Here is a 25,780-nt window from a genome sequence, read left to right on the forward strand (position 1 = left end):
ATCTCTGTTTTGCGTCAAATAACAATATTTAATTTATTTTATAGCAACATGCTCTTATAATTACTCTTATGTAGTTCTACTACAGTACTACTATACTATTTTATAAATAATAATCACTTGCAGTTTTTGTCCTAACATACATTGACGCAGCCTTCACTGCAACTTGCAAGTCAATTCAATCATTAGATTTGCAATACCACTTCTCACTAAAGCAATGAAACCCCCTTATATTTCTACTACATAATTTGTGATCCAATTCAAAGCCATTCAAAGCAATGCATCCATTACTAAAGTTTGCTGCATTAGCCCTGTTTGTAGAAGCAGTTACATCTGATCATCAACCCCAACAAGCCCTACCAGGCTGCAAATCCACTTGTGGAGACATACAAATTCCATATCCATTTGGCATAGGAAACTCAACAACACAAAATCACACACCATGTTACATGAATTCCAAATTTATACTCACTTGTAAAAACAACTCCAAATTGATCCGTGGTACCAATATTCCAGTCCTAGACATAAATCCACTAGGCCAAATGGTGTTTTCGTTTTCCGTCTCGTATTTTTGCACTAATAATAGTAGTAAGAGTACTGCAAATTCTCCTTTTCTTAGAGTTCCTTCTTTGACAATTTCAAGTACAGAAAACAAATTCATAACCGTCGGTTGCGACAGTTATGGATATCTTAATAGTAATTTCAAGGGTGCCACTTATTCAACAGGTTGCTTAACAAGATGTTATGATTATGATCCTAAAATGGTTATTGGCAATAACACTGGAAAATGCACTGGTTTAGGCTGTTGCCAAGTGGATATTCCTCCACTTATGAGAAATATCACTATCCAATCATCTCAATTCCCAGATTCTACACCATCTGTGAAACATTATTGTAGCTATTCCTTCATTGCAAAACAAGGATCTTACAGTTTTTCTGTAGATGATTTGAATAATCTACCTAAGAAAAGATTTCCCATGGTTGTTAATTGGGCTGTGTCAAGTGAGTCATGTCAAATAGCCCAGACAAAAGCTAATTATGCATGCAAGGAAAATAGTGAGTGTGTCGATAACGATCTGGATTATGACGGTTATAGATGCAACTGTTCCAAAGGTTTTGAAGGAAATCCATACCTTCCTGGAGGCTGCTCAGGTAACAAACAGACAGATCATTATTGTATGTATACTACTGTTTTTTCTTTTTGTAGTTTAATTAATTCATTGATTATGCTTCATACTTTTAAAGTTTTATTAGTACTTTGTTAATCCTAAATTTATGTTGATTCATAATATTACGACTCGGTTTACACTAATACTACTGAACTGTACCACATGGTGCTACCGCGCCCGCACCCCAAGTCGCCTCCTCACAACAAATCGTTAGGCCTAAGACACGTTTGGGCCAAACGCAAGGGCAGAGACTTCTCTGGCCCCTGCCTCTCTTCAATATATATGTGCCATAAACAAGTAAGATATTGATAACCATGGTTTTACGGTTTTTCAGACATAGACGAATGCGCAACAGAATATCATGGATGCAAAAGTAAAGCAAATTGTAATAACACTTTTGGGAATTACACTTGTTTCTGTCCTGAGGGGGAAATCGGAGATGGAACGGAGGGAGGAGGATGCCAACTAGAACATAATGAAAATGCCAATAGAATAGTACTACCTACTGTCCTTGGTAAGTACCAAAGCACATCTAAATTTATTTTATGTTCATTTTTTTTCCTTCCAAATCTTATGTATGCTCTTTAAGTATAAACATGCTACTGATATTAGTTTGGGTTCAATATATTTTGGATACAGGAGCAGGAGCAGTATTTATTGTTCTATTTGTGATGATAATTTTCTATTCAATAAACCAAAAAAGGAAACTTACCAAATTGAAAGAGAAATTCTATAAGCAAAATGGAGGTTCTATTTTGGAACAGAAACTTAGTCAAAGACAAGACTCATCATCATCTCAAATAGCTCATATTTTCAAAGAAAATGAACTAAAGAAAGCCACAAACAACTTTGATGAGAGTTTAATCATAGGTAGAGGAGGTTTTGGCACAGTTTTCAAAGGGGAACTAGAAGATAAGAGAATTGTTGCTATAAAAAAATCCAAAACTATAGACGAAAGCCAAATTGAACAATTCATCAATGAGGTTGATGTTGTCTCTCAAATAAATCACAGAAATGTGGTCAAACTCTTGGGGTGTTGTCTAGAAACAGAAGTTCCTTTGTTGGTTTATGAATTTGTTTCCAATGGTACCCTTTCTGAACTTATACATAAAGAAATAGGTAAGGTGAATAATGTATCGTGGAAAACTCGTCTTAAGATCGCGGCCGAGGTAGCTGGAGCTTTGTCATATCTACATTCAGCCGCCTCAATACCGATTATCCACAGAGATGTCAAGTGTGATAACATTCTCTTGGATGGAACCAACACTGCGAAAGTATCTGATTTTGGAGCTTCAAGATTGGTTCCACTCGACCAAATGGAAGTAGCCACAATGGTGCAAGGAACTATTGGCTACTTAGACCCGGAGTATATGCAAACAAGCCAATTGACTGAGAAAAGCGATGTATATAGCTTTGGAGTAGTTCTCGTGGAGCTGCTAACGGGGGAGAAGCCTTTTAGTTTTGGGAGGGCAGAAGACAGAAGAAGTCTTGCTATGCACTTTCTGTCTTGCTTGAAAAAGGATAATGTGTTTGAAGTTATTCAAGATGGTTTGTTGAACGAAGAAAACGAACGAGAGATCAAGGAGGTAGCTGTTCTTGCAGCAAAGTGTTTGAGACTAAGAGGGGAGGAAAGACCAAGCATGAAGGAAGTGGCTATGGAATTGGAGGGAATGCAATTAATAGATAAGCAATCTTGGATCTATGAAGACGTAAATATAGAGGAGAGTCGCTACTTGCTTCATGAATCATCTTCTAGCCTTTATGAACTTGGTGATAGCAGCAAACAAGGAGATTATGGGTATGACAGCTTGAAAGATCATGTACTGATTGCCTTGGATGATGGAAGATGATTGGGATGTGACAAAATGGACTTTCATTTCATTATTTTAGATGTTTTTTGTATGCATATTTTTATTTCTCATAAATAATCTAATTCATTTCAATATGTAATCTATGATTTACATATTAAGTAAATGTAGACATGGAAGTGTTCCATACTTCAGTTTTAAGGAATAGTTATTTTTCAAGCATGTCGATTTTAAGTGACTTTTAGATCAAAATAATTGATAGGTTTTCCAGTAGAACCTTGTTAATAAAATCATGGTGATAGAATACAACAACAACTAAGTCTTATCCCATTAAGTGAGATCGATCACATGAATTAACTTTCGTCACAATGTTCAAATCATAGTTATATAGTGATAGAATGATAATTGTTTTATTTTTAAAACTCTGTATCCGGACTAAGACCGACTAATTCCAAATATGTAGTTTCCATTTGTTGCTTAACTAACCAATTTTGAAATATACCCGTGGATTAAAATAAACCATTGTAAAAAATTAACAATCGATGATGAGAAAGGTAATGCAGAAAGAATAAATAGGTAAACCTAACCAGATTCAATGGATCTGAAGTGGAGTGATACTCAAGTTATGCATCTGAGAGACGCCGCGACGGAGGAAATGTTGAACTGAAAAGGAAGTTTTTGAAAGATCAAACAAGATGAAAAAAGAGAAAATGATGCCGGATGCATAGTTCAGAGATAGTTCATTTGAGATATTGAATACGAGTTTCGAATGATGTTATGAACATAACTTAGGGGCTAAGAGAAATACAGAAACTATACTAAAAATGATAACAAACTCTAAAACTAACTTCTTCATTCATTTCATTTTGATGATCATTACATTCACCAACCATCTATTTATAACATAAACATAACCTAATCTAGATCCTTCTAAAGGATGATGACTCACTACTATTAATTATAATGGGCTTATAGACTTGGGCCTAATTCATTACATTCCACCGATCTTGAAAAAACAACCTTGTCCTCAAGGTTGTAAATATAATGTTAAAGTTGCTTCCAAGATCCCACTGCCTAAACTGAAGAATTATAACAGCAAATTTATCTTGAGACAACCCATTCAAAAAGATCTTTCTTGTCACCAATTCATGAGGCAATGCAGAATTTGGAATGAACACATTAAAAGCATAAATGGTGCCAAAGACAACTACAAATCCAACCCACTGTCATTATGGTAGCAATTGTTAGAGCACCAAAGGTGAGAATCGTGTAAGAAATAAAAAATTGACCTGCTCTACCATATGGACTTATGTCAGTTCCTGCAGGATATAGAATGAATATTGAGCAGCCAAGGGTTACTAAGAAGGCCAACGAATAATCATTTCCTTGATATCTCTTCTGCATTATCAGAGTCCCATACCTCATTCTTTTGGCTATACTTGCAGTAGATCTTACAGCTAATAATAGCATCACAAGTTGACAACTAGTGGCACACCTATCAAAGAGTTAAGATTGGTTTACTTTTCCTCTATCCCATGGAATCTTCAAAGGGTATTGCAAATATTTGGGCAAAACATCCATAACAGTCCCAAAATCAGTATCAATGCTAAGAACTAAAGCACCATTGGCAATTAGTTGATCCAATTTAGCAATAGAAATTCTATTAGCTGGAAGGAAAACAATGGAAGGGATTCCAACAGATGCACAAAAAGAAGATAAAGCAGCAGAAGTGTCACTGGTAGAAACATATCCAACAGCAACAACATGGCAATTTATTTTTCTAGCAAGAACATTCATACCTAGATCCTTGAAACTACCAGAATGGATAGTACCACAATTATTAAACCACCAATTGTTCATGCCTAGAAACTGTTTGTCAAAACGTTTAGCCCAGAAAAGATTGGAGTTACCTTTAAAAGCGCTAACGATGTCATCATCGTCGACCTCAGGTAGAACCCAATCTATTTTGCTCCCTATACCAGAACCATAAGGCCACGCGGTTTTACCGATGCAAGAATCAAAGAGGATATGCCGGTAAGTGCCAAAGAATTGCGTGAGAGCTTCGAAGAAGTCATGGTGCACATCGCGGAGGTCATTGACGCCGGAAAGGTTTGTTGCTTGCAGAGGTATTTTATCGAACACATAGTGGGCACATGTGAGAATCCAATTTCATTATATTTTCTTGCAAGAATGAGTTTACTGATTCTTGTGAAATTCATTGTATTACTTTTTGATGGTGTTAGGACTCGCTGTGGTATTGACGGTGTAGGTCGACCGGTGTCCGGCGGTTCTGGCTCCGGACGATTTGGTTTACAAACCATCATATTTGGTGGCGTGGGTGGTGGTCCATGTCGTAGCAAGGTGACATCCGGTAGAGAAATGGTGACCAAAGGTTTCAGCAAGGATGATTCCGGCGAAGATGAATCAGGTAGCTTCGGCGGACCTGGATCGAAAGGTGTGTTGGAAATTGACCCATCTGCAATATCATTAGGAATCATATCAATGATTTTAGCAGTGGTCGGAGGTACTACGGAAAAAAACCGGTGAATTTGTTGCTGCTTCACAGTGGGTGTCGGGTAAGCAACTCTTTGGTCATCAACAACAAGTTCTGCATCAGAGATGAAATCTTCAAGAATAGAAGTTTCTTTTATGGGTTTCGTTGATTCCAAATCTGGCTTTGTGAAAACAGAGTTCGAAAATTCCGATTATGGCTCCCCTGCTTCATCTGACTCTGGCATAACCTCTCTAAATTCAGGTTTGAAACACCATAGAATAGCGGTAGTAAAGGCTTCCTAGCTTGCTAACCGATGCTTTTGAGACCATTGCAACCACCAATGGAGAGCTCGACCTCTCAATCTTGAAACAACTCTGGCTAGTTTTTCTGAGTCTGATATTCTATTTGCAACAAAATATTTTTCCGTACAAAGAATCCACCAATAGCAATCCTCATCTCCATTGTATATTGAAATATTGAAATTGTTTTTCTGAATGGTTGATTGTGGCTGGAAAGGTGGGTTGTTGTTAGTGAGAATGGGATGTTCATATGTTTGTGGATTCAACAAAGTATGGGTGTTGATAGTTGTAGGATCATATGAATAGTGATGATAGAAATTGGATGGAGGAGAATTCATGGCAATGAAAGCACCATTTGTTATGAACATAACTGAGGGGCTAAGAGAAATACAGAAATTATACTAAAAATGATAACAAACTCTAAAACTAACTTCTTCCTTCATTTCATTTTGATGATCATTACATTCACCAACCATCTATTTATAATATAAACATAACCTAATCTAGATTCTTCTAAAGGATGATGACTCACTACTATTAATTATAATGGGCTTATAGACTTGGGCCTAATTCATTACAAATGGCGCCATTTTTTCGATGCTGTCAAAAACGAATTGAAATGTTATAAATGAGCTGGCTTTTTTTTTGGGTGTCGAAATACTGTAAATGAGAATTTCTGACCATCGGTTATTCCAGAGAAATAACTTGCCAACCCTCCTTTTTTTTATACTACTTATTCAAAAAATCTACTTCTTTCTGGAAAAAAAAATTACTGTTGCCAAAATCATCAAAAAGTATATTTTCGGTATCTCATTTTGGTTGATACCAGAAATTCTTTGTATTTTACAAAATTCCGATATCTATTTACCGGAATTTTCAAATTTTCCGATGCAATTTAAAAAATTAAGTCCCAATATTACTGGAAATTTCAAATTTTCGATATTTTTCAAATACCGGAAATTTCAAATTTCCAGTAATATTGGTGATGTGCACTCTTATACCAGAAAATTTACTCATCAAACGGAAATTTTCATACATGTGGTGGTGATGTGCACTCTTATACAATATTTTCATGATAGTTTTCTTTTTTCATGTATGGAAATTTTCAAATTTTCGATATCAATTTTAACTTCTTCACATACCGTATATTTGAAAAATTCGGTACCGGAGATTTTAATTTTCTGGTATGTAACATCATGCACCAGAAAATTGGTAAAATCAACAAAATTTCTAATATTTATATGAAATTTCAAAAATCCAATATTTTACGAAAATAATTTGGTAAAAACGCCTTGTTTAAAAAGGTGAGAGGTATAAAATGGGGAGTGGCAATCATTTACATGACACATCCACTTTTAGTATACACCCCACTCCTATATTTTAATTAATTATAATTGGCTGGTGTCCCCTTATAATTATTTTTCCAATTTATTAGGATGTTTTGTATAAATATCCAGTAAAAGTCTATAGTTTGGAAAATTTACATGTAATTTTTTTAGTATAAAGCTTTATCATAAAATTATGAATAACTTTAAAACGTCACGATGTCATAAAAAAAAAGGACAAAATCATGTCAGAGGTCCTCTGAGTTATATTTTTGTATTAAGTTGGTCTTAAATTTTTTTCCAGTAATTTGGTCCTTTTAAGTTATTAAATTAAATGTCTGCAGTTAAATATATAAATCATCTTCCAAAATATATGAAAAGTAAGATCTTAATTTAACAAAATACATCAACCAATATCTTAATTGTATGTTCCACTTGTGGGCAGTTTTGATTTGGTAACTTAAAAGGCCAACAAGTTGTAAAAAAAAAAAACTTAAGAACCAATCTATTAAAAAAAAAAAAAAACGTAAAAGACCTCTTATGTAATTTTGTTAAAGAAACTTATATGTTCTTTTAAATTGCGTGAATACCACATTGTAAAAAATATTTAGAAATTTAATATGTTGTGTGATTTACATAACCATGGATTGGATAACAAGTTAACAAGTCATCTTATTGTCCGTAACTTAGATTGTGACGAGAAGAAAATTGCTGATAAGATGACAATGAACATGGTTCAGCCTAAAAATATACTTTGAAATGAAGGAGATCTGAATGTGTATAAAATATTAAACAAGTTAAAAATATTTGGAGGCCCTAGTAATTTTTCCTTCGCTACTACTAGTATACATAGTAGAAACATCCTCCTCAAATTGAGTATTTTCTATCAAAGTTTCTAAAAACTCCATCTTCATGTATTTACTTTTCTTCCCTTTGTAGGACTCACTAAAATTTATACATTTGTAATTGATGAACTTCAATCTTTTAGGTTTCACTCTCAACAATTCAAAACCATATATATCTCTTTGATAGCTATTGAAGACACAATCTATAACTTTACAATCAAGTTAAATTGCTTTAATTTGTTCAATAAACAATGTTTTGATGACATTCAAAATAAAGTAGGTTACAGTCTTCCTCAATTTGAACCTCCGTAAGTATTTTGAATTTTATTTCAGCAAATAAATATTTGCCAATCAGGTAAACTACTTTGGCACCAGCCTTACCCTTAGAAACTCCACGACAACAGAGTGGTCAAATGTGTTTTTATTCATTGTCTTCTTCAAAGCTCATCAAAGATCTTTGAAACAACCTTCTAGCATCCATCATGCTTTGACCTCAAATCCTATACCTTGTTCTTTTTATGAAAGTCTTCACTAGCTGATGATAAATGAACAACAACATTAGAACCAATTCTGCTAGAGAACCAGAATTGATCGAAGATTTGAGGTTGCAAGATATGGTGGTGGACTTGAGCTCCAATACACTGAGAGAGAGAGAGAGAGAGAGGCGGACCTGTAAGATTATCACTCCAACACTTAAGTCAGTATGTGAATAAGGCAAGTGAATAAAGTTTGAATTATACCTGGAAAATAAGGCGCTTACTCTTTATATAATGGAGCGGTTATAACTACTCCATGGTCTCCCGACGTATGGATCTTGACTTCATATTGTTTGCAAACTATCATAGTATAAACTCCTACCCTGCGAGTGACTTGGTAGATTTTTGTATTCTTTGGGCCGTGGTTGTTGGCCTTTTGGCCGACCTAGAGTAGTTTTCCTCAAACCTTTGCCTTTGCTTTGTAGTGCGAGGGCTTTGTTGTATTTTTCCTTTCGTGCCTACTATAGTCGACTTGAATGGAAATCCAAAAGGTGACGTTGGTGTCATTGGGAAATGGCGCTTTAAATGTGGCTCACGCCACGCTTCAGACGTGTTTTTATAGGTTCTATCACAATGATCTTTGGAAATTGAAGTACTCGAGTGCTTTCTTGAGGTGATCTGGGCTGCTAATAGTGCTTATTATATCTCTTTTGGTAAGTCACCACATGATCACTTGAGGAGTCAGTTTTATAGTTTTTTGACAACCTTCAAAATAAAGTAGATTACAATCTTCCTAAATCTAAATCTCCATAAGTGTTTTGCAGTCTATTTATTCAAATAAATACATGTCAATCAGGTAAGCTACTTCGGCATCATCCTTACCCCAAAAAACTCCATGACAACTCAGTGGTCAAATTTACTAATAATTAATCCTAAATATATTTTTTTAAATTTTTTTATAGTCAGATAAGTTCAAAACTTTCATTTTAAAATAATAATAATAAATAATAATTCAAATAATAATAATAATAATATTATTAATAATAATAATTAAAAAATTTAATAACTTTATCAATTATTTATTCACGACATTGTCTGATCATTTTTTTTTCTCAGTTATTATGTGTGAACTATATTTTATGGTATTTACCTATAATTTATTATTATATAAAATTCACTCTCATTCATAGAAAATCAAAAGAATCTATAATAATAACTTTTACTTTGATTTTTCTAGCTTATTGTGTATTAGAGTGATTGGAGGAGGAAAAAAAATAAAAATCAAACATTACTTTTGATTCAAATCCAATTTTTCTTTTATGACTTTTTTTAAAAATCAAAATCAAAATTCAGTCTGACAACCTAAAAACCGCCTAAACTGCTGTTGTTTCAATTTTTCCTATTTAAATCCTGATTCTTCTACATGTCGATTTTCAGGTCTGAACAATTTTGATTACCATGATCATTTACTTTTGTTACAATTTACCGCTTGAACAAAAACACATATAATCCTTGATATATTAAAATAGAATACACATTTAAGCGCCAAATTATTTTAAGTAAAATCCTTAATATATTAAAATAGAATACACATTTAAGCGCCAAATTTTAAGTAAAATTCTGCCTAAACAATTGTTAAGCACATTATTTTCTTCTCTCTTTTCAACAAATATTGATATATTAATATTAGTTAGTATTTAATATTAATTACTCCGCCACTAATTTCTATGTACTTCAACTATTTAATCAACAAAAATCCTTTAAAAAATTATGACATGCAATAGGTTTTTAGAATTTGTCCCGTGCATTGCACGAGATGAAATTAGGGGTGTTCAAAACCAAACCAGTCCAATAGAAAACCGCAAAACCGAACCAAATCAAACCGAAACCGCAAAAAACACTTTTGGTTCGGATGTGTTTGAGCCATTTTTTAACAAACCGCACGGTTCGGTTTGTGGTTTGTATTTTACAAACCGAACCAAACCAAACCGTATTATGTTACAACCTCCAAACTTTAATTAACTTATATTCAACTCAAACTCAAACCTTTTATGCTTTAGTCTTACAATTACGAATGATTTTCTCTTCTTCACACTTAATGTTTCAGTTTAAGTCTTTTCAAATCTCTCTTAACGGTATTGCACCTTCATCTCATCTTCTTTTCTAAATACATATCACATATTCTTTTATAGTCTTTCATCTCTTAAGTTCTTTTTTTTTTTTCCATCTTATTATTTTTATTCTACTGTTCTCTCTTCCAATTACGTTTTTAATATTCCTCTTATTATCTAATCACATTTCTTCTACTCTTTCTTTTTCATCTTCTCTAATATTTCATTTCCTCTTTTTTTTCTATTTCATTATAATGTTTTTGATATTATTTTATACTACTATTTATATTTTTTATTCCACTTTTATCTAATATTATTTTTGTGTATTAAATGGAAAGTTGTTACCCAAATATAATGAATTTTGTTGTTATTTGATAACGCATAAAAGAATAAATACAAAGTTATGATGTTATCAATATGTATATATGTATATGTATGGCTTAATAAATTTTTTGTAAAAAAAACCGAGTCAACCGAACTAATTCAAACCGCATTGGTTTGGTTTTGTTTGGTTCGGTTTTATTTATAAAAATCAACCGAACCACACACTTTTTTTTCTTGCGGTTCGGATGATTTTTTACGTTAAAGCCGCCCAAACCGCACTGCGAACACCCCCAGATAAAATTACTAGTTGTAACAAAAAAAACACATATAATTAAATTCTATAATTAGTACTCGAATTTAAATTCCAATAAATCTTATTTAAAACTTTAGTATCAAGAATTATTTATTTCAATTCAAGATCTACTTATACAATATAATATCATACGTTACCATTATGGAAATCAATAAATACACAATTAAGTCTGTGATTTCATTAATCGATAAAAAAAATAATTTTACGATGCATAAAATAAATAAATAGAAGATAATTGAGTACATGATAATGTAAAAAAAAAACACACTATAAATATGAAGTTATGATGAGAAGCAAGGTTACCAATTCTGAACGAACTTATTCTGAAAAACTTGCTGAAACGCTGTTCAACTCAAAGCTCAGAAACTTCATCTTCATCAAAGCTCACTACATTGCTGTTGTAATATATTAGTGAGATTAAGCTTAAACTTTAATAGAAATATCACTGTTGTGATTATAGCTTTTCAGAAGCATTTGTAATACTCTTAGAATTGATTACATTAATTTGTAAGGAACTAGAGTGATCAAGTGTTGATCAGGATACTCTAGGAAGTCTTAGCTTGTGTCTAAGCAGTTGTAACTAGAGTGATCACGTGGTGGTCAGGATACTCTAGAAAGTCTTAGCTTGTGTCTAAGCATTTGTTCCTAGAGTGATCAGGTTGTGATCAGGATACTCTAGAAGACTTAGTCGTGGGCTAAGTGGAAAAACATTGTAATCTGTTGAGATTAGTGGATTAAATCCTCAGGTGAGGTAAATAACTCTGTGGGGGTGGACTGAAGTAGTTTAGTTAACAACGAACCAGGATAAAAATAACTGTGCAAATTGTTTTTATCGTTCAAGTTTTTAAACTACACTTATTCAAACCCCCCATTTCTAAGTGTTTTTCTATCCTTCAACAACCTCCAAACTTTAATTAACTTATATTCAACTCAAACTCAAATCTTTTATGCTTTAGTCTTACAATTACAAATGATTTTCTCTTCCTCACACTTAAGGTTTCAGTTTAAGTCTTCTCAAATCTCTCTTAACGGTATTGCACTTTCATCTCATCTTCTTTTCTAAATACATATCACATATTCTTTTATAGTCTTTCATCTCTTAAGTTCTTTTTTTTGTCCTTCTTATTATTTTTATTCTATTGTTCTCTTTTCCAATTACGTTTTTAATATTCCTCTTATTATCTAATCACATCTCTTCTACTTTTTCTTTTTCATCTTCTCTAATATTTCATTTCCTCTTTTTTTTCTATTTCATTATAATGTTTTTGATATTATTTTATACTACTGTTTATATTTTTTATTCCACTTTTATCTAATATTATTTTTGTGTATTAAATGGAAAGTTGTTACCCAAATATAATGAATTTTGTTGTTATTTGATAACGCATAAAAGAATAAATACAAAGTTATGATGTTATCAATATGTATATATGTACATGAATGGCTTAATAAATTTTTTGTAAAAAAAACCGAACCAATCCAAACCGCATTGGTTTGGTTCGGTTTTATTTATAAAAATCAACCGAACCACACACTTTTTTCTCTTGCGGTTCGGATGATTTTTTACGTTAAAACCGCCCAAATCGCACCACGAACACCCTAGATAAAATTACTAGTTGTAACAAAAAAAACACATATAATTAAATTCTATAATTAGTACTCGAATTTAAATTCCAATAAATCTTATTTAAAACTTTAGTATCAAGAATTATTTATTTCAATTTAAGATCTACTTATACAATATAATATCATACGTTACCATTATGGAAATCAATAAATACACAATTAAGTCTGTGATTTCATTAATTGATAAAAAAAAAATTTACAATGCATAAAATAAATAAAATAGAAGATAATTGAGTACATGATAATGTAAAAAAAAAAAAAACACACTATGACTGAATTAGTTGATAAATATAAGTATAAAATATTTGATTCTTATTTATATAGCGCCAATCACCACTGGACCAATTAACCATTAAATTCAATAAACTATTTAGTGTGTATATATATTTGACCTATTAAACACCATGAATAGTACCATAAATATAGGAGAACTTTGAAATATTGTGTTTCAAATAAGATTTTTTCTTTACCCACCTCCCTATGGGGTCACCCCCAGCGAAAACCCCATTTTACCCCGCTTCGGAAATGCATTTCCGAAATATTTTTTTTTTTAAAAATTTTTCCAGACTTCGGAAATGCATTTCCGAAAAAATCCCAAAAATTGAGATTTTGACTAATTCGGATATGCATCTCCGAACCAACAAAAAAAATCTAAAAAAATCTCAAATATTAATTTTAGGATATTAATTAATTTAATTATCATAAATTTGATATAATTTATGAGTAATTAATAATAATAATTATATATTTTGATATAATTTATGAATTATGAATAATAATTATTATATATTTCTATTTTGATTCATATTTTAAAATTTAAAATAATTTTAATTAAAAAAATTAAAATAATTTCACTTACAAAATGAGTTATAATTTTTTATTTATATATTTATATATTTATAATAATTATTATATATTTATATATTTACAAAAATAATTAAAAAAATGAGTGTTTTAATTTATATATTTATATAATAATTATAATAATTAATATATATTTATAAAAATTATTATATATTTATATAATAATTATTATATATTCATTATAAATATATTTATACATTTATATAATAATTATAAAAATTAAAACAATGAGTGTTTTAATTTATATATATATATATATATATATATATATATATATATATATATATATATATATATATATATATATATATATATTATATTTATATTTATATTATATTTAATTTTAAATAATTCAAAATTTACTTATGAAATTAAGATGTTTTTGATTTATATAAGTTAGTAAAATAATTTTTAACTTTAAAATTGTTTAGGAAATTTTATACCTATTAATTGTATTGATTCACCTTGATTTTATACCTATTAATTGTATTGATTCACCTTGATTTTAATTTTTTAATAATTATGGAATTCTTTCGGAAGTGTATAACCGAAACAATCCAAGACCAATTTGGTCTTGGAATATTTTGGAAGTGTATATCCGAAGACACCCCCCTCCCAAAAAAATTCGGAAGTGTATATCCGAAGACACCCCCCTCCCAAAAAAAAAGGTGTTTTCGGAAATGCATTTCCGAAAACCCAAAAAAGGGGGTGTTTTCGGAAATGCATCTCCGAAAACACCTTTTTTTCGTATTTTCGGAAGTGCATTTACGAAATAAGACAAATTTTGAAAAAGTTTCGGAAATGCATTTCCGAAGTGAGGGTATTTTGGGTTTTTCACCGGAGGTGACCAAGAAAAGAGGGAGGTGGGTAAAGAAATTTTCTCAAATAAAACCCTAATATCTTGAACCAGGCTACTGAAGCTTCACCCACAAAAAGTGTGAAAAAGAATGGCGGAAGCATCAGATCTAGCTGATGATTGTTGGGAATCTATTTTGAAAATCCTCAAGGACGATGAAAGCAACAAACACAATTGCCACATCAACTCACTCTCCCTCGTTTCAAAGAAGTTTCTCTCCATCACCGGTCGTCTTCAATTCTCTCTCAATGTCAAAAATCCAACAAACACACGCCTTTTTCCCCATGGCTTACACCAAGGCTATGTTTGGGAGTTTGGAGGGGAAGGGAGGGGAGGGCTTTGGAAAATAGGAAGAATTGGGTGAAAAGGTTAAAAGGATTTTGGGTTGGAGGGTTTTGGAGGGTTTGAGTTTATTAATAACACCAAAAACCCCATAAAATGGGGGAACTCAAAAATTGTATTGAAGGAGGGTTTTGGAGGGTTTTGAAGGGTTTAAATAAATTTTCCAAATATCTTTTAGGTTGTTATAGTATTGTGAAAATTAAAAATTTAGTCATGATAATGACTCTTTTATCATTCTAAACAAAATTATTTTTTTAAAAAATGTCAAATATTTTCCTATATTTTTTTAAAATTTCATTTTTGGAAGTCTTCCCCTCCCCTCCCCTCCAAACTCCCAAACATAGCCCAAAGGTTCCCCAATCTCTCGTCTCTACACTTCTCGGATTTCCGCTATGACCTCAATAAATCTCTCCATCAACTCTCTCGATTTCCATTGAACATCATCTCACTCCATCTCTCCCACCATCCCATTATTCCGGTACATGGATTGAGAGCATTTTCTCAAAATAATAAAGCTCTCACGTCTCTTAAATGTTTAGTGGATTCATTCAATAATAATGACTTGTTCCTCATCGCCGAATGTTTCCCTTTTCTCCAAGAACTCGACCTAAGTCCAAGGTTCAAAATTTGCAATAACTTACATGATGGGATAGAGACTCTTTCGATGAAACTTTTCAAACTCCGCAAGATTAATCTCTCTTACCATTCATACATGAATGACCGATTGCTTTATTGCTTGTTCAAGAATTGTAAGCTTCTCCAAGATGTTATTATATTAGGCTGTTATTCCATAACCATTGCCGATCTTACTTCAGCTCTCGTTGAAGCACCAACACTGAGGTCTTTATCCTTTACCCATGATTCACGTCATTTTGCAAATTTGTTTGCACTAGTTACCAACCATCCTTCACTTACTTATATCATAATGGATTACACATATCCTTTGACAACCAGGGTGGAAAATTCTAACACTTCCATGGATTTTGCGGTAACTCCTCAATTAAAGTCTCTATGTTTGTCGTACAATACGTGGTTAAGTGATGAAAACATCCTAGTCTTTGCTTCCATTTTTCCCAATTTGCAACTACTTGATTTAAGTCATTGCAATAAGATATCTGAAAGTATTTGTCATGTTTTAAACATGTGTTGCAAAATTCGGCATTTGAACTTAGCCAATTGTTCAAATGTGAAGCTACTTGGAATGAACTTTGAAGCTCCTAATTTGGAGTCGTTAAACTTGTCACATTGTTCAAATGTGAAGCAATTGGGAATCAACTTTAAAGCTCCTAAATTGGAGTGGTTAAACTTGTCGCATACCAATGTTAATAATGAAACACTCCATCTGATCTCAAAAAGTTGTCCTAGACTTTTGCATCTTTTACTTGAAGATTGTTTTTGTCACAAAAATAGGAGTGAACCATGTGGTAGAAAATTGCACACAATTGAGAGAGATCAATTTGAAGAAATGCAGTAGAGTGAATTCTAAGGTTGTTTACCAAATGACGATTTCAAGGCCATCGTTGAGAAAGATAATTGATCCATTGGGTTCTTGTTTTAATATGAAAGATGGGGAAGTTTTATCGATCCACAGCACGAAATCATATAGTAGAAAACAGTATACATATCAATTTGAAGGACTGCATTCAAGTGAACTCTATGGTTGTTGTTCCAATGATATTTTCAAGGCCATCCTTGAGAAAGATAGTTGATCCATCGGATTATTGTTTAAACGTTAAAGAGGGAAAACTTTCGTGGATTCATAGTGCTAGTATTATGAAACAATTCTAATTCTCACTTCAAAAAAATGTGTATAACGCTCATGCATCAGTTTGTTCATAATAATTGTTAAGTTTTTGTGTTATGCAATTTCAAATTGTATTCGTTCATTGCTTTGTTATGAATTATATTTTCTTTGATAAGATTATGTCTCTTAGTTTACTGTATTCGCTTCATTCCAAAAAACAATATGCTTAATAAAGGTATATGGTCTAGAATATTCTAATGACATATAGTTGCAGGGCAAGTGAGATCATATTCTTGAGATGAAAGCAACCACTGGACTTTGTGTGAGATTAGCGTGTGTTCATTGTTCAATTGGTACTGTACTAGTTCGGTTCAATATATATATCGCAACGGTTCATTCTGGGCATGACTAGTAAAATCGGTTTGATTTTGTGTCTAGAACCGGTTCACTAATCAAATCGGTTTGATTTTGTGTCTAGAACCGATTCACGGGTTAAAAGAACCACTCTGGCTTGGTTCTTACTTCTTAGTTAAACTAGAATTAACATTCTAAAATACCATTTGATGACTAATTCAATTTAAAAATTTTACTTATTGTTTGGAAATCCATTGATTGTTTTAGGAAAAAGAATTTTATCGTGTTTAATTGAAATGATATGAGTATTAAATTGGTACCATAATTTAGTAATGAGTAATTTTTTTTTAAAATTGGCGACCCTTCCTCTCTTGGTGTAGTAATTCATCATCAGGTGGACCGTGGACGGAACCGTTGTTAACTCGGCGATGGAGGGCCTCCCCAGGATGCAGTTGTAGCGGGACTCACATTTGATTACCCTGGTGGTTTCTCTTTTGCCGAGTGTCACGAGGAGCTCGACATACCCCCAAGGTTTGGAGGTAGAGCCGTTGAAGCCTTGAAGGTCGGCGCCCACGTAAGGAGTTAGGTGGGATTCGTCGAGCTGGAGTGTCTTGAACAACTGTGAGTACATTATTTCGCATGAGCTGCCTTCGTCGACCAGGATTCGACGGACATTGAAGATCGCCATTTTTGCTCGGATATAAACTCTATTTTCTATCCAATTGTTTCAACTGTGAGTACAATTTCATCGACCAGGATTCGACGGACATATGTGAGTACAAGAAAATAATTAACCAATTTTCTAAGAACAAACTCTATTTTCTATCCAATTGTTTCACAATCTCTCTCTATATCTCTATATATGAATCACTCATGTCTCAAGTGTTTAGAAATATTTCTCAACCCCCCTTAGATATCTTAAAGGATTTCCTAAACTCCAAAAACACACTCTTAAGAATTTACTATTGCTTCTCTAAGATTATCACCAGAATTCTCAAACTTTTCCCTATATCTTCAACTTTAAAGTTCTGAAGGTTGTGAATAGGGGTGCAAAACAAGATCCCCGTTTTGCCCGCACTTTTTTGCAGAGCGGCCAGAGATTTTAGGCTTGCAACTTAAAATATGTCTGCCTCTCCCCATCCCGTTTTTACGAGCTTTTGTGGGCACGTGCATTTTCATACAGTTTTACATTTTTAGGCCTAATTGATGCAAAGCCCACAGACATTCCCCGCCCCGCCCTAATTGTTTGCACGGCGGACCAAAGTTTTAGGCTCACACCCTTAAATAATGCCCGCCCTGTCCCACTACATTTCTTTTGTGGGCTTTTGCGATATGGACTTCAACGAGACAAACATGCATGTTTGCCACCCCTAGTTGTGAATACACGAATGATGAAGATTTAACATATAATTAGCAGACCCAAAACGCATTCCATTAACTAACGATCGACCCACTGATACCCAAAAATTGTCTGGACTAGATCTAATATTCGCCAGACTAAATTATCAGCCGTAACGAACCCGACAACAATTGACCTACGCCCATCGCCGCTCGTCGTCCCAAAAATTGTCTGGACTATTTCATATTTTTTATTTTTAAAATTCAAACTTGTATTTTCGCAATAGAAATTAAATATTTATATTTTTTATCATGTATACAAATAACATTTAAAATAATATTTAGTAATTTTATTAAAATACTACTAAAAACTTTAAAAATGTCTCAGATACAGACATTTATTGGTGAATAATATGAAGTGACAAATGTTTGAAAAAGGCAACCATGGTGATTTCCTAATGAAGTTGGAAGAGAGTCATGCCACACCATTTTTTGTTGGATAAAGGCACATCATTAGATAAGTCATACCAAAATTATTCAGTCTTTATAATCTAAAAAGGTTATAATGTGGACATCACAGACTGCATACACGATGTGGTGTTAATCATAATGTCATTCATTATACATTGCTAACTTGTGTATCATTCAAAATCATGGCTAGATTCAATGTTTTGTTATTATACATTTTTTGTATGATTCAAAGTCATGGCTATTATTGATTTATTGTGGATGATCTAATTATTATTTGTAGACACAGTTTATAAAACACAATCCACTCCTTGCTTTAATTTCAAACTATGTAAATTTGAGTGAAATAATTGGATCTCTCATAGTTTGTTATATATCATATCAAAATTAATGTGGAATATGCGAAATACATTCTAAATTATTGACTAATTCAATCTGAATAACATGATTTGTAATATACCAATGGATATTACCCAACACTAAAAAATTTGGAAATTTCTTTGTAACCTTCTATAGGGAGAACCTCCAACAAAAATCCCATAATACCTCTATTTTGAAGATTCATCTCCGAAGTTTTTTTTTTCTAAAATTTTTCAGAATTCGGAGACGTGTCTCCGAAAATATTAATTGGGGGGTTTTTTCGGAGATGGATCTCCGAAAACACCAATTTTCACATTTTTTTGGTGTTTCGGAAATGCATATCCGAAATATGCAGAAACCTATTTTTTTTTGTTTTCTAAACAATGTTTAGTCCCGTATTCTATATTAAACGACAATGCTTAATGTAAACAGTACTTGATATAAACTAAATATAACTCGAATACAAAAAAGTCAAGACTAAAAAATAAATAGGCAACATCTATTGAGTATGCCTAACCCTAACTCCCTGGGACCTCCTCTGCCTGGTATATGCCGCCGCACCGCCCGCGTCACCGACAACCCTCTCCACGATGGCAACCGCCTCTGGACCGCCGTGCGCGATGATACCTCGGTCCAATGCATCCCTCCCAAGCATCTCTATCCGCTGACATATCGGTAGGAGATCAGTGACATGGTCATCCTCATCCTGCTGGTTCTCCAAGATCTCCTCATATGCTGGCATAGGAGCTCCGGGATCGTCGGGTGTCATCAGAGGATGTGACACCCGATAGAACCATGTCACGTACCCCTCTACACAATGCCATTTCTGGGTGGCCTCCATACGTCGATACTCCTCCGGGACCAAATGATGCCCCCAGTCCTCAAATATAGCAGTGAGGTCCACTCAGGTAATTGTGTCTGGAGCAGCTTCAAACGGTGATCTCGGTATCATCTGCACACGTGCAAACTGCCTCATGCACCGCTCCGGTAGATACATCACCATGGTGTTGGCCCCGCATGCCAACCATCCAGAGTATAACGTGATGTCGTCAAATGGGACAACAACAATGTAGTCGGTGAATGGCGTCCAACGGATAACATCGTGAGCAGTGTGGTCCAGGTACCCGCGATATGGTCCCAGTGCGTTATTCCCCCTTTGGAGAACGTATCAGGCGGCCCTGAGCATTGCGTTATCGTACGCATGATCAATGGCGAAGCCGTGGATGCGGGGGAAGTAGGAGATGATCCAGCCCTGAAACATAAATACGATAATATGGTAAAAATAAATACGAACCATAAATAAATGTGAAATAATTAAAAAGAAATGTACCGTCAGGAGTGTGCAAGATCCAGTCAACGGCCTGGTTCTCCAGTTGGAGGCTTCATTCAACTTCTGGTATAGTTATACCTGAATAGCTGACCCCCAATTCCACTGGTTAATGGTACTCAGGTCGATAAAGTAGCGGAGATATGTCATGTCAACCTAGGTTGCACTCTTGTCCACAAAGAGTGCAGTGCCTACCAAGAACATGAACCAGCACCTCAAAGTGCAGGCACGGTGATACTCTGTAAAAAGCTCGTCACCCTCCTGCTCGGACTCTGTTGCCACCACCAAGTGGCTCTCATACAACTCTCTCAAGTTGGAGAACCGGATATGGGCCCTATTCGTTGTTTGACACTCAAAATCAGCCATGTTTGGGTCCATACCCAGATAGTCGTATTTTAAACTGGTAAACGTTGGGAAAAACTTCAAAATAATTCAGTTCAGAGAAATTTCCGTAGATGCATATCCAGAACGTCTTAGCACTAAAAGTCTCCGTAGATATAGTTCCGGAAGGTTCTGCTATATTTTAAAACTGCATGATCACATCCCCATTGTTGTATTTCTTCTTCCACACTCACTTTCACCAACCTAAAAAAATCCTACATCATCAATATTATTTTTCACTTCAAAACTCCAACTTTTTCATGCAACAAATCAAAGGGAGCAAGAGAAGATTGAATTTCAGGTAAAGATTCAACTTTGTCCATTATATTGCACACATTAATCATCAAGATTTTGTAAAAAAAAAAGTAACGTTTCTTCCGGAGGTACAACTACATGACACTGCCTTCTCGACTGGTATAGACAAAGGGTGCTCCGAAGAAAATGAAGTCTACACCGAATGATAACTCGACTACACGGTCTCCTTCTTATTGTGAGCATGTTGATAAAACTTCTCCTGACTCACCGACTCCTAAATCTCAAAAAAAGTTTCATGAAAGGAGCCCACGTAAGCAAACCGCCTCCGACCCCGATTCCACCGAAAATTCCATTCATCGACGAGATGCCGGTTTTTATACACAAATACATCGAGCGGATCGTCAATGTTAAGGGGGACGAGAATTGCGTTTACCGGGCGGGGCTTTGCTTGGTAAGTGAGAGGATAGTCATGCAATTGTCCGTCATCAACTTTTCCAAGAGTTGAAGACACATAAAAAATTGTACACGCGGTTGTATGGAAAGAGAAAATTTTTTGAAGCGGTTTATGAATCTCTTGTTCCTTGCTTGAGCGGTCCAGTACCAGTGTCAAAATGGATGAGCTTCCCGGATATGGGTCATCTTATTGCATGTGCATATGATAAGGTGTGCATTGACTTGACGCGATACTGATTTTTGGAAACCTTTTTCCCACTCCGCACTGCACCACCTCGAAATTCAAATGATCGCATCATGTGTATTGGATGACTTGCAAAATCAAGTCATTTTTTTACAAGTTTACTTGAAACCGGGATGCCTCATACCACCTACATCAGCGTAATGGGTGATTTATTCAACCGCAAATGCTGAGACGTGGCCGGATCATTTTATTGAAAGGATGCACAAATTCGAAAGATTGAACAACACTAAAAACGAATCGAATGCGGAAAAGTCAAAGAGGGAACCACCAATAGATTTAGCTGGCAACATTTGTTTTGATTCGTTTTGAATTTTTGAAGTGTAATATACTCACTTTTTAACATTGCAATATACTCACTTTCTATATTTATGGGGTCGTTAAGTTTGTAGTTCTGGTTCTGGCTTAAAAATGTATCAGCAAAAGTCCTGGATACGTATCTAGGTTCTTAAGTTTGCAGTTCCAGAGAATGTTCCGGAGAGATACCTCCGGAACTAATAAATATGGGGTCATTCCACGGATATAGATACATAAAGAAGTTTGACAGAAAATTGTTGGTCCATATTCACCTAGGTTTTCTATAAACTTAGGGTTTCTTATGTTGTTTTTCACACAAACACAAAAATGTCTCAATATGATATCAACATCCATTGGTATGCCGTAAGTGTCTCCTGCTCCGATGACAAAACACCAGGGCGGACGTTCAAACTCAACGATTATACCTCGCTCGACGATATCATTGACGAAATCCACTATCGCCTACCTTACGGAGACAAACAAAAGGTTGTGAAGCTCGAGTATCGTTCACATTCAGTTGACAACGAATGGAACGTCGTTTACAACAACTTTGAGCTTAAGAACAGAAAGGATGTTTTGGTGATGTGGCGAACGTATTTCGGTTTCGAAAAAAAAATCACATTCAAGTTGGTAGTAACGGTACGATTTATCTACTAAAATTGAAGTGATTTTGGATGAGATCGAACTGTTTCTAATTTTGTTGTCGTCTCTATAGTAGAGATAAACTAGTTAGTGTTGCTAGAGTGTGATATTGCAAAAATACTTCTGTTAATTGCATAATACATCTTCCTAGGTTTAGATTAAAAGATACTGTTCATAAACTTGACTGTATATCATGTTTACTTAAACTGATTACTTGGACCAAAGAAACATCCACTTAACAACAAATTTTTTGTAAAAGCTTCTTTCAACTCAATCAAATTCTTTGTATTATTATAGAGTATAAACATTAGGTATGCGATAGCATACATAAGTTACATAGAGCAAATTCCAGCAATAAAGTTCCTATCACTAATTATAAACTCTAAACACTTTTTACAATTACAAATAAAGAGTCCTAAAACCAGAACCCCCACAATTCCTCACTCACTTAGCAACAAAGAAAACCAATTTCAAGAAAACAATACATACTAAAAATCTGTACACACATAAATAAACACATAATTTCTTCTTCAATTCAGTTAGGACTTTTCTGATTCCAAATAGTAGAAAGTGGTTTATCATTACTCCAATTCCTTAGCTTAAGCATCACATAAACAATCATCCCAACCAAAAATCCAAGAGCAGCACTTGACCCAACCAAAGAAACAGCAGTGCAAATAAGTGCCACAAATGAATCTTCTTTACTATTCATATCTCTAGCACACATAGCAAGTTCAATCCCAGCAAACAAAAGCAACACACCTAATATCCCAACAGGAAACATCTTCAATATGTGTGCCAATGATGTTCCTAACACCAATCCCAATACCAATTTCGCAGCACCAAGAAGTGCCACACATCCGCCACTCCTTCCACCAAATTTATACTGTCCTGCTAATCCACCAGCACCATGACAAGTCGGCATAGCGCCGAACCATGAACCAACCAAATTCATTAACCCAACTGTCACTGAAATTGAAGTTACTGAAAATTCCTTTTCCGGAAAAAGATCGGTTGACAATTTACAAACCGCTATCACAGAATTCAAAACTGACAATGGAAGTTGCGGAATTGCACCCTTGATAAAACCTTTCTTCCATGCTTGTTTACTGAATTTCATTACTTCTATTGAAGAGGGTCCAAATTTAATTTCATGTACAACTTCATGTCTTCTTATAAACACCAAAACAATTCCCAACACAAAGACTAAAAAAGCAGAAGGGAGTGAAAAAACAATCTTTCTCAATCTATTCATCTTACTTTTTCTTCCTCTTTCACTTTCATCATTTCTTTGTCCATCCAAACCACCATCTTCCGGAGCACCGCAACAACCGCGATTCTTTTCGCCGGCTCCATTCACAATAACAATAAAACAAGCACAAACAATGGCTAAAACCAACCCATCTAAACCAAACCATGGTCTTGGACCTAAGGCTTTGGACTTTGGAAGATCTTGCACTTTTCTAACATATTTAACAGCTGTTAAAGCAAATGACAAACCTTGTGCTAGTTGAATTCCTCTCACAACAGATAAAGGAATTAACTTGTACACTAGCTGCATCAGTCCCGTGATCCCGAGAACCAACAACACGCCGCCGGTTAAGATTCCGGCTGTCATTATCTCTGGTACGTTGAATTCTTTGTCCGATAAGGCCGCGGCGGCGATTGACTTCATGGGCTGGACAGGCATAGGGATCCCATAAATGACACCAGTTAAGATGTTGTAGACACCTGTAATATTAGAATTTTTTTGGTTATTGTAATGTAAAGTTTTTTAATGTCTCTGCCGATCATACTTATCACTGACACTTTTGAAAAAAGTTGTATTCAGTTAATGTCTGAGATTGATCGACACTTGTGATTATATTTAATTTATTTATCTTTTTAAATAATATCAACTTGTCCGTATCAGTGTCGTGTTTCATGTGTCCGTGATCATATAATCATATTAAACTAAAGAATCTCTTGTAATATCAATAATAGTGATTCAATAACATACCATTGAAAATCAATGTGGTGCCAAGGTTGAGATCCTTAGCAAGAGTGAGAGCCAAGATTATGGGAATATAAGTGCCAAGGTCACCCATGGCACCATTAAGTTCAGCCCACTTAGAACGGAAAATCAAGTTGCTTTTCAGTTTCTGAACTCCATATTTGGCTGAGAAACTTGTGTGTGAAGGGTTAGTTGGAAGTGTTGGAGTGATTTCAGGAGCTTCTGGATCTGAAATTGGAATTGAAGAAGGAGGGTTTTGGTGTGCCATAATGAAAATATTAGGATAGAATTAGTGGCTAAAAGAGAGGTTTATTATAACCAATCAATGGAAGGAAAAGAATATGAATTGGAAATGTTATTTGTTGCCTTATTTATAGGAGTTCTAAAGTCAATGTTGCTAAGAACTTGTATTTTTTGCCAAGTTAAAATAAAAAATAGAAAGGAAAACGTAGCAAACTAAACCATTGACAAAAATAACTTGTCATTTTAAATTAACATGTAGCTAACAAACAAAAATGCCAAACTATTTATATATTTCACATTTTAATGATTGAGTCATCATTTCTTTTAAACAATTTTTCTCTTGCTCTTTTATAAATTTTACCATGTATCTTTCCAACATAATAACGAAGTTGACACTTTATATTATTCTTTTTAATATAACATCGTATGCACAATTTTAATTAATTAACAAATAGCATACACCTAAGGGTCAACTATACCTACAATCTAATGGATATTTAGAAAAAAAATGTAGGATAAAAACTCGTAAAATAGATACGACAGTGGACATGAATAATTACTCATTAAAATAAATGGATATATGTGTTGATGCATAACATAGATACTGAGTGTTGACATGAATAATCAATTATTTATTAAAATAACATGTTTGTAAACTACCAATAATATCCTTCACTTTAAATTTTTTAACACTTTTTTTTTTCAAAAAGTTGTTCATTTATAAATTATCAACAATCTGTTTACAAATAAATGCTGCTGTTTACAAATTTTTTAACACTTACAATAAATTAAAATAGTAAAAATATAATCTCTCAATTAATTCATCTTACTTCAA

The 25,780-nt window shown here is 33.9% G+C and overlaps 2 protein-coding genes and 1 pseudogene across 2 annotated transcripts; 2 read left to right on the forward strand and 1 right to left on the reverse strand.

Annotated features, from left to right (window-relative positions):
* Nucleotides 1-112: 112 nt before the first annotated feature.
* Nucleotides 113-3,304, forward strand: LOC131596232 (putative wall-associated receptor kinase-like 16). Its single transcript, XM_058868834.1, has 3 exons — nt 113-1,149; nt 1,501-1,680; nt 1,806-3,304. The coding sequence occupies exons 1-3, from the start codon at nt 276-278 to the stop codon at nt 3,014-3,016; spliced, it is 2,265 nt and encodes a 754-aa protein (XP_058724817.1). The 5' UTR covers nt 113-275; the 3' UTR covers nt 3,017-3,304.
* A 1,743-nt stretch (nt 3,305-5,047) lies between these two features.
* LOC131598446 (uncharacterized) lies at nt 5,048-16,558 on the forward strand (annotated as a pseudogene).
* A 6,403-nt stretch (nt 16,559-22,961) lies between these two features.
* Nucleotides 22,962-25,055, reverse strand: LOC131596235 (molybdate transporter 1-like). Its single transcript, XM_058868836.1, has 2 exons — nt 24,709-25,055; nt 22,962-24,440 (listed from the first exon to the last, which is right to left on the reverse strand). The coding sequence occupies exons 1-2, from the start codon at nt 24,968-24,970 to the stop codon at nt 23,245-23,247; spliced, it is 1,458 nt and encodes a 485-aa protein (XP_058724819.1). The 5' UTR covers nt 24,971-25,055; the 3' UTR covers nt 22,962-23,244.
* Nucleotides 25,056-25,780: the final 725 nt, after the last annotated feature.

Source organism: Vicia villosa, linkage group LG4, assembly GCF_029867415.1.
Source record: "Vicia villosa cultivar HV-30 ecotype Madison, WI linkage group LG4, Vvil1.0, whole genome shotgun sequence".
In the NCBI taxonomy this organism is placed as follows: Eukaryota; Viridiplantae; Streptophyta; class Magnoliopsida; order Fabales; family Fabaceae; genus Vicia; species Vicia villosa.

Excerpts from the sequence above, each read along its gene's own strand:
- LOC131596232 (XM_058868834.1), top strand. The coding sequence starts at position 276 with ATGCATCCATTACTAAAGTTTGCTGCATTAGCCCTGTTTGTAGAAGCA. Across the intron at positions 1,150-1,500 it reads CCTTCCTGGAGGCTGCTCAG|ACATAGACGAATGCGCAACA; the intron begins GTAACAAACAGA and ends ACGGTTTTTCAG. Across the intron at positions 1,681-1,805 it reads AGTACTACCTACTGTCCTTG|GAGCAGGAGCAGTATTTATT; the intron begins GTAAGTACCAAA and ends TTTTGGATACAG.
- LOC131596235 (XM_058868836.1), bottom strand. The coding sequence starts at position 24,970 with ATGGCACACCAAAACCCTCCTTCTTCAATTCCAATTTCAGATCCAGAA. Across the intron at positions 24,441-24,708 it reads CACCACATTGATTTTCAATG|GTGTCTACAACATCTTAACT; the intron begins GTATGTTATTGA and ends CTAATATTACAG.